The following is a 10,000-nucleotide window of genomic DNA, read 5'->3' as shown; positions in this document are numbered from 1 at the left end:
CTACTTCTACTACTACTACAACTACTACTACTACTTAACACCTGAAGGTAACATTTGTTCTGTAAGACAACGACAATAAACTCAAACATAAAACATTTCAAAAAGACATTGTTCTTAAAGACAATATCTTTTTATAAGTGCTTGTTTAATCCATCCTCAACCTTGTGATATGTTTCGTTGTTTAAGAATGTACCTCAACATGTCCAAATTTTCTGGTAACTGCAAAGCCCTGGTACTTCTGTCGTCGCCGAAGAAATACAAAACATATGACAAAGAAGAGGACAAAGAAAAGGACCACAGGTACGACGACTATCGACAAAAGCTCCTCAGCCTTCAGCCTCTCTGTGTAGGTAGCTGGAAAAAATGGGTGATAAGGTTTGATATTCGTTATAACAGCACAACTTGTTCTATCAGAATACAAATGTTCAACAAAGCTTTAAGTACAACATATATATCTAAGAACGGTGTATATTCTCAAATGGAACGCATTGTAATGTATTGCGAAATATGGAACACCGTTAACGGTTAAACAATTCCACTTGTATACGTGTGTTATCAAAGTTGTCAGCAGTGCTACCTTTTATATTGCTACTGAATGCTTCATAACTTTCTACCCAAGCGCACACGAAACATTCTGTATCTGTTAAGAAAATCACTATTTCTTTAAAACAAACGTGCTCGTAACGAAACAAATGCTGTCATTAATATAAGTGTACATTTTCTTTGTGTAGGTACAAATATTGATATAACTAGAATTACCCCTGAAGTACATGAAACTTGTAGCACACACTTAGTCAATAAAGCCTAAAATCTATGAATCGTTTAAGAAAACCATCATTCGGATAGTGAATGGAATTTTATACTTTTGTATGATACATTATCATATAACTTTATTTTGGCCATGAACTTCAAACCTTTTGGTGTCGCATTCCGAAGTTCAATGACATCCAATAATTCTGTACCAGTCAGTCCTGAAACATAAGATACAGGTGATTAAACAACAATTTCCCATAATTTTAAAAGCGCCACCAAGAATTATATAATATTCTTAAATACCTATGCTTATATAAATGCACAAAACACCTTAAATACGAGTATAATCGTCTATACACCGATATATCCCTTTAAGAACAAAATAAAGCGCATAAACATCGTATTAATATCTCAAAATGATAGTTTCAACTAACGAAACATGTGTTCCAACGTTTTTAGAACCAACAATTCTACAACGGATGCTTAATTTCATTAAATGAAATTCTGAATTAAATTTAAACGTTTTTAAAGTGATAACCGTATCTTATATTGTTTTTATATAATTTAAGAAAAATTACATGGCAAACATTTCAGTATTCTACTGCTTCGAAATAAACTACGTTCGCAAAGATTGTATTTGAGTTACCCGAATCACCTTTAGAAGGATATATGCCAAATGAAAGCGCAATGATATTATATGCAATCAACGCACATTATTTCACTTACAATTTAAATGATAAATATGGAAACATTTAAAATAAACACTTACCACGCCCAATAATTAAAAATACGTTAACATTAATTACATTGTTACAAACCAAAGCAATCCCATAAACATATCACAAAAATACCACGCAAGCTATGTACACGATAAAGAATACACAAAACGCCATCACTAGGTAGGGGTCTGCAAAAGAACAACAATGGTAGAAAACAAAAGGAATACGAAACGTTTGACGACAATGAGGCCTCACCGGTTTGTGGTATGGTGGGCATGGTTACGTCTGCAATAGAATACCATTGTAAAATAAAATTTAAGTCGTTATTATGTCAGACCATTGTTAGTAAGTCATAGCCACGAACTAATTGGTGCATACAGGTGCGTGGGTTCTAACTTCTTTGGCAGTCATAATAAGATATTCATCACTGATACGCGTGCTTTTGTGAACAACTACCCACACAAGAAGACAAACGTTGGAATCGATATTGTTGCACCAATAAATTACAATCGTAAAATACTCATGTTTTTCAGTTGATATTCAATTTTCATTTAATTTAATTCAATGTTGTAGACGCGAACAAATGTAATACGTTACATGCAGTGTACGCGGAACAGTAATAAACAGTGCTTAAATACATTTAAAGTCAATTAAATGTGTACATATACGGGACTTTGCAACGGTGTATTTCCAATATTTAGAACGAAATACCAGATTTGTTTTTTGAACATGTATTTTAATTGAAAATATAAAAGTGTTGTAGATGATATATTTTACTAGCAATAAAGCATGATCTGCTTGTGCGAAACTCATTAATTAGACAGCTCATTTGTTTTAAATATCGATTTATAATATATAAACGCGTTATATGCCGCTTAAACACTTATTGCATGATTAATTTTAATGTGAAAATGATGTATACGTTCGCTCCTTTAGCCTGATCATGCGGAAAAACATATAAATTAAACATGCGAAACATATATTACATGTAACATATATTCACATTTGCAATATTAATGACCGCACACAGTCTGTACATAAATATTAACTGTTTTTATGATTAAATGATTTTTTTTATTAGTTCAAGCTTGCATGGGTTTGAATAAAGAAATACTACAACATTAAAATCTTTGGAAAAAACACATTCAGTTGAAGTATAATATTGGCATTGTCTTTCTAGTCTGGAAAAAACGATTGTTATATTTGAAATGAAATATCTTGGCTGGAATTAAGTTCAGTAAGTTATTTTAAAAGTAAAATCAACCTTTACTTTCTTCCCGAGTTGTATCATTTTTAAAGATATAACATATTTTGCATTAATTAAAGAACATTTAATAACTATTTTTCAGACCAACATTTTTATGTGTGTTATATGTGTATGGAACAAAACATACATGTATGCACATGCATTTGATGTAAATGCAAATGAACTCAAACACACAGACGCTATGGCAAAAGAAACCATAAAAGTATACACGCTCCAGGCCATAAATGAAATATTCAGCACTGTGAGCGGTTAACATACCGTAAGCATGCTGGAAATTGTGGCAGATAAAAAATGTACGTCGTTATTAACTTTATTAGTTTAATACACAAATCTGCTTACCTTATACGCTCTCAGCTTGTCATCAGGTAATGAAATACCAATGTTTTGTACGCGATAAGGAACAAACAAATATGGCTTCGTGTTTGTTATATCGTACACCACAAGATCCAGTAAGGCTTGCTTAATGGCATGCGTTTCTCCCTACCTATGAACTTCTGAAGTTCCGCCGGCTCTCCCCTGCCCCCAAGTGTCACGGCATAGAGCTCGAACCTGTACAGATTGTGGTTGTGTAGTCCTACGATATCTATACGCCTGTTGCTCGGCTGTATGAAAGAAAGAGATATAAAACGGCAAATAGTGCAATAGCATCTCACTATATCAAGTGATATTGTTTCTCCGTTTTGTTGTATGGGAATGCATCCATCGTAATGTTCCATTAGGGAATTAGCGTGACTTTATGTAGTATAATGAAATTGAAGAACTAAACTAGTAGACTTTATGATATGTTCATCTTTATATATTGTTAACCGACGAAACAAATTTGATTCATAACACATGAGAATTTGAAACTGTAATATTTATTAAAATAAATTATTCAAACAACTCCAAATATATAATTAAACATTTAAGCAAACATAATGCGAGAAAAACGTATTATTCACGACCTGTATTTAATTGTACAAAGATAATGGTATAGTGTGAATCTCAAATATATTAAAAATTATAATTCACTTTCTATAATTAAAGTTGCCCATTGATATTATTTATATATGATTGATAAACTAATTGCTACAAGTAATCCGTTCCTGATCAATAGAGCAAAGAAAGTTTTAGATTTTTTATACATGCTGGGTCAAAAGAACACGGATTCACCCATGGTGGTTAAAAACTGTAGCTAAACTGAGACCCGGGACAATACAACATACGGGTATATTGGACAGCGTTCCTTTGTCGGGACGTATCTTATGTGGCTCGTTCATTGGAGGCTTCTTGCTGTATATGACTTCATAGTATCTGACGTCGTGACCATTGTGTGTGTGTAAAGGAGGTTGCCAAGACAACGAGACATTGATTGTGCGGATGAGTTCGTCCTCGTGATTTGGGGTCGTTACTTCCAGTAATACGTTTTCAGGTCGCAGCGGTGCTAAATATAGATTATACAACTATTCAGTTGCCAAGGTCGAGGTTATATGGGGACTTCAATTCATATGCGAATTCAACTAAGCCATTTATGCCTAGTGGACTCTCCCATCCTTCTAAATTGGATCAATTTATTAAAAAAAATTAGGGATGCCTAGTATATTTATTTCTATATTTAGAATATCTCTTACAGAAATTCCCTGAAGCAAACAGCGCAGACCCTGATGAGACGCCGCATCATGCGGCGTCTCATCTGGGTCTACGCTTATTGCCAAGGCCTTTTTCTAGACGCTAGGAATAATTGGGTTAAGAGGCTAGCCATGAAAAAAATGATAAAATTGTGCCATCACGTTGGTATGGTAAAAGAATTTTATTAAAATTTACCTCTAGAAATTTCAATACAAAAACATGTTATGCAATTTCAATCAATGTTGTTTGCGTATAGTTAAGATATACTTGGTTCAAACCGTCGCCACCATATTCTGTCAAAGATATATTAAATGGTTTATGAATTGCGTAAACGACATCAACCTATTCATGCAATAATAACTTAAAAGGCAACAAAGATTTTACCTTACAAAGTTTTATTGTCAACGGATACGTTGTCCCCTGAGTGTACCTGTGGCGCTTAAGATTAAAATGTGCAATCGAAATGATAATTAGTAATTACCACAAATCGAAAGATTGTAATTGGTGACCTCTAAGCAATCAGGGGTCATGTGGAAAAGAAACTTCGTGTTTGTACTGCTGTCCTTAAATGTTTCATCATAACTGTACAGTTGAATCGAGTAGTTGGTCGAGTATTCCAGGTCTGTAACCTGCCATGTGAAGTCACGAAGGATCTGGAAACGTAATTAATATGTAAACAATATTTACCATAATAACGTGAATTAATAAACATACATCCGATTATAAAATTGGTTTGATTGCATTTAATCATCAACAAATGCTTGTTCACAAGAGACTCGTACATATAACAAAGCTGTTTAAACTGTCTAAAATTAGTCGTCAAATAAATGATGCGGCAAAAAGAATATACTTCTTGTTCCGATTTCGCATCAAAAGTCTTTTACGATGCTGTTGTGTCTTATTTACTAACAATTGAGTGATGTTTTCTGTTGTAAATACAAACTTTTTCTACAAATGTTTTCTAGTTGGAAGATATTTAAAAACGCATCAAAAGACGCACCGCATAATCCCAACTTTCACGTTCGCAAAAATAGATAAGATATTCAAACAACATTTAGCCGAATAGAAAGTGATCATGCAATGTCGTAATTAAACGAGACATCAATATGACAATTTAACGACCACTGTTTCTACTGCAACGTTTACATTTCCTAGAATACCGGAACAGAGTCGTAGACTTTGTTTGCTATCAAAATGAACACTGCGTGCAATGAATCCACACTTATAGCAATATAAATTCACCAAACAGGTATTGCTTTTATCAGTTGTAATCATACTTTGTTTAGGCAACATTTTAATATAGAACGTTTTTGATCTTTCGTAGAATACTGATTTTAATTCAAGAGTGTTCCTTAAAAATATTGTCACGATTGACAAATTGTCGATTTGTATTTACTCGTGATCATGGAAAATATAAATCAGCCGTGCTTTGTGAAAATTTGGTTTCATGTATGTGCGTAAAGCGTCGTGCCAGATAAGCATGTGCAGTCGACACAGGCTTATGAGGGACGACACTTTCCGCTTTTATCGTAGTTTTCGTTTAGTTAACGTCTTCTTAGCAAAAATCAAGTTTAGGCGGAAAGTTTCGTCCCTGATTAGCCTGTGCTGACTGCAAGGCTAATCTGTGTCGACACTACGAACATGCATTAAACACCCTTTTCAAAGGGCGCGGCTCAAAAAAATACTCGAGGCTGCGCTTCTTGTCACTTTTTCTCGTTTCATTCGATGCTTTTCGCAGCGTTTACTTGTGAGTAAAAAGAGTTCCGCGGGCGAATTTTATGTTGAAAAACGGCGTCAAAACACAAGATTATTTAACAGCAAATAACTTCAAATAACGATCATGTTCACTGTTACTCTGTAAAACATGCATACATTTATTATGATTCTTCCAGGAGAATGTTACGACATTTTAAAGGACACAGTGATGAAAATTCTTAATATCAATCCGCACGGACATACAAAACAAGTATCCGTCTTACCACAATGTACCGTGTTAACTGCACATTTTCGTCAATTTAACAATTTCTTTAGTTTTATTCCGGAAACTGACTCGTACTTTTTTTTAGCAGTAGAATGTGGTCAAAGTCGAATTTACCCATTTATGCCTAGTGGACTCTCCCATCCTTCTAAATTGGATCAATTTATTTCCAAAATTAGGGATGTCTAGTATCTTTATTTCTATATTTAGAATATTTCTTTTGGAAATTCCTTTAAGCAAACAGCACATACCCAGATGAGACGCCGCATCATGCGGCGTCTCATCAGGGTCAACGCTGTTTGCCAAGGCCTTTTTACTAAACGCTAGGCTTAAATGGGTTAAACTTACGAGATTTAAATTATTACCTAAAAGGCCCGCTCAAAACAATAAACAAAACTTAAACGATCTTTATTGTTGATCACAATAATCATTAAGGTGTTTCATGAAGTGTTGTGCTTATCATTTGTTTGCCCGAAATACAGAGTAGTAATATCACATTATACGCAAAATCAGCGAATCTTTTCAAAACCATTCGGTTGACAATACCTCTAAGAAAGATATTATACAAGCAACAACACATACTTGTACATAAATCATGTACCTTCAGTTCTTGGGCCTTATGTGTGTTCCCCAACCAAAACAGATAGAAGTAGCAAGAAGAATCTGAAATCAATTGTTACTATGATATTAACAATATAAAGTCACACACTATACGTAATTAAACATACAGTAAACTTGTTAAAAGTTATTAATTCAATTAAATGAATGAATATTGAAACAAGTTGACATTTACTATTATAATAAGGCTACCGCAATGTCTATTTATCTTTATATATCAGATGGTGGTATAAATTATATCAAAGGCTGAAACAAAAACCTGAAAAAAGTTACGTCAATCTTACGTGATAGTCAACCGTTTCCAGTACTTCATAATATAATAGAGTGCGTATCGGCAAGAATCTTATTGATAGAGCAATTACTGTTACATGGCAGTGTTTAACGACTGTTTAACTTTCCATATGTTTATTGCAAGCAACACAAGTTCTCAACATGTTGTCTATGGTAGGCATGTTATTTTAACCCATATATGCCTAGCGTCTATGAAAAAGGCCTTGGCAAACAGCGCAGACCCAGATGAGACGCCGCATGATGCATCAGCTGTGCCATGCACCAATTCTAACCATTGGTCTTAACCTATTTATGCCTAGTGGACTCTCCCATTCTTTTAAATTGGATCAATTTATTTTCAAAATTAGGGATGTCTAGTATACTTATTTCTGTATTTAGAATATTACTTACTGAAATTCATACAAGCAAACAGCGCAGACCCTGATGAGACGCCGCATCATGCGGCGTCTCATCTGGGTCTACGCTGTTTGCAAAGTCCTTTTTTTCTAGACGCTAGGCATAAATGGGTTAAAGTAAAAGCAGAGCAACATTTTGTAACCAAATGATGATTATTCATGGCAAGTTTCCTTCATGTTTGATTACTTATGATTCATGTCCGGAGCTTACACAGTGACAGACGGGCTCACGCTTGCTTTGAACCCATTTCCACTTAGAGACGCACATTTTCACATTTTAAGCCATTTAGAAAATTAAATTAAATTATAAACCTCTCTAACATGAACAGCCTGCGAGTTACTCGCAGGCTTTAATGGTTTAATGCTTGTTGCATAAGCCATTTCCACTTTGCTTCAGAGTAAGAAAGGGTTGAACCAAACCAAAATAATGACGGCTAAATTTAGCCGATCGCAAGCTGGTATTCACAAAGTTTCATAACATTTCTAACAACATTTTGTTCTTTACTGAAAAAGTGTAATCATTTTATACCTACATTTCCACTCTACTCACATATTTGAACACAATCGTTATAAATACTATACAACACATCTGCAATCGTAATAATATACAATAGAAACATGTTTATGTTAAAAACATACGAGCCGTGCTCTTTGAAAAAAAGGGATTTAATGCATTTGCGTAAATTATCGTCCCGGATTAGACAGTGCAGTCCGCACAGGCAAAAGCATGGTATTGCTCAGAAGAGACTTTTTTGAAACGAAACATATCATAAAAGCGGAAAGTGTCGTCCCTGATCTAGGACGGCACTTTACGCACATGCATTTAACCACATTTTCACAGAGCATGGCTCATATGTATTTCATAGCCAGAGACTGACAAAGTCTTCTTGCTTACTCTTTCCGCCGTCCCACGCCACGGTTATGCTTGGTCGCTGATTCACCACAGAGACGGACTTTATTTGTAGAGATATGGGATCAACAGGTTCCGAATAATCTGGAAACACGTTAGGTATTCTTAATTGTTCAGGAATACTATAAAAAAAACATTTTTGTTTAAGTGTTGCCTTACTTGAAATCAAAGAGTGGGTCCTTTCTGTACAATATTTGTTAAGAAAGAAAAGGTTTGCCTAAACGTCATTTGTGTGTGAACAACCGATTTAAAAAAGTATCTCATTCGATTCCAATTTTGATTCCTTTAAAAATACCTGACACAAGTACAATATCATGTTGGAATTGTGATGTTAATAAGACCGACAAATTGAAGGCATTCTAGATCTGATGTTGTATTGCTATGATGACATGATCGATACGTCTAATGAACCTAAGCGAAGTGAACCTTGCATACCCATTATATATACTTACATATTTGTTGTATTGTTAAATTATTTTCAGTTACATGCCAACAATAAACATCGTAAATTCGGCTGTATGGACAGTTGTATTCACCCATTTTATTAAAACATTTAGTCAGAATTTATTAAGCAGCTGCTTTGTTCCACATAGTTTAATTTCTCGATTTCCTATGCCTTTAGTTCAGCATCCAACAAACACTCATAAGAAATACTCAATACGATATGATAATGCTATCTTCCACAATGCATTATTCAATTCAGTTCGAAGAAATCCATAGTAGAATACCGATAAATACTACTTGAAATGCCATCGGACGTAAAGCCCCTAGATTTATCATATAGGTGCGACAGCAAGTTGAACGAAGCATTAAACACTTTCGGTCACTAATGTCAATCATATTTAACCCATTTATGCCTAGCGTCTAGACAAAAGGCCTTCGCAAACAGAGTAGACCAAGATGAGACGCCGCATGATGCTAGACATCCCAAATTTTGGAAATAATTTGATCCTATTAAGAAGGATAGGAGAGTCCACTTGACATTAGTGGGTTAAATGGTGCGAGTATGTGTCATGTCATGTGTACGAGGGACTTGCGGCTAACGACGTTTCTGACAAACTGTCTGTATAAATCAGAATTTAAGTCGTAAATCATAACACTCACAGACATCATGAATTTTAAAACAATTGTTAAATTGTTAAAATTACATTCGATGCATATTTTACCAGTTTTAAATATCTTATTTTATGTACACCTGCTTTAGAAAGGGAAACTATCTCTTGTTCTTAAACTAGATTCGGATTAACTTAGAAGCAAAATTACTCGTCTACATGAAATATTAAAAAGCGACCGGACCAACCTAATATTTTGAATATATGGCCTTCGTCGGTCAAACACAACTGTAAAAAATAGTGCTCAAACGGGTACCCGAAAAAACCCGAATCCGCGGGTCAAAAAAATACCCGCGGATCCGGGTCAAAGTTTTTGCAAACGATACCGGTTCGGGTCGCTAGTTACGAA

At 34.6% G+C, this 10,000-nt stretch overlaps 1 protein-coding gene across 1 annotated transcript in view; it reads right to left on the bottom strand.

The window, feature by feature from the left end:
• The window catches only part of LOC127857218 (angiopoietin-1 receptor-like), an 18,754-nt gene extending 10,744 nt beyond the window's left edge, over nucleotides 1-8,010 (bottom strand). Inside the window, exons 1-7 of the mRNA XM_052393633.1 lie at nucleotides 7,971-8,010; nucleotides 6,927-6,988; nucleotides 4,829-5,000; nucleotides 3,945-4,162; nucleotides 3,224-3,341; nucleotides 915-971; nucleotides 194-354 (exon numbers count right to left, since the gene is read on the bottom strand). Of these exons, the coding sequence (XP_052249593.1) occupies nucleotides 194-354; nucleotides 915-971; nucleotides 3,224-3,341; nucleotides 3,945-4,162; nucleotides 4,829-5,000; nucleotides 6,927-6,988; nucleotides 7,971-8,010 (828 nt within the window). The remainder of the gene's footprint in view (nucleotides 1-193; nucleotides 355-914; nucleotides 972-3,223; nucleotides 3,342-3,944; nucleotides 4,163-4,828; nucleotides 5,001-6,926; nucleotides 6,989-7,970) is intronic.
• Nucleotides 8,011-10,000: the final 1,990 nt, after the last annotated feature.

Source organism: Dreissena polymorpha, chromosome 14 (assembly GCF_020536995.1).
Source record: "Dreissena polymorpha isolate Duluth1 chromosome 14, UMN_Dpol_1.0, whole genome shotgun sequence".
In the NCBI taxonomy this organism is placed as follows: Eukaryota; Metazoa; Mollusca; class Bivalvia; order Myida; family Dreissenidae; genus Dreissena; species Dreissena polymorpha.
This window is presented reverse-complemented; position numbering and strand designations above follow the sequence as displayed.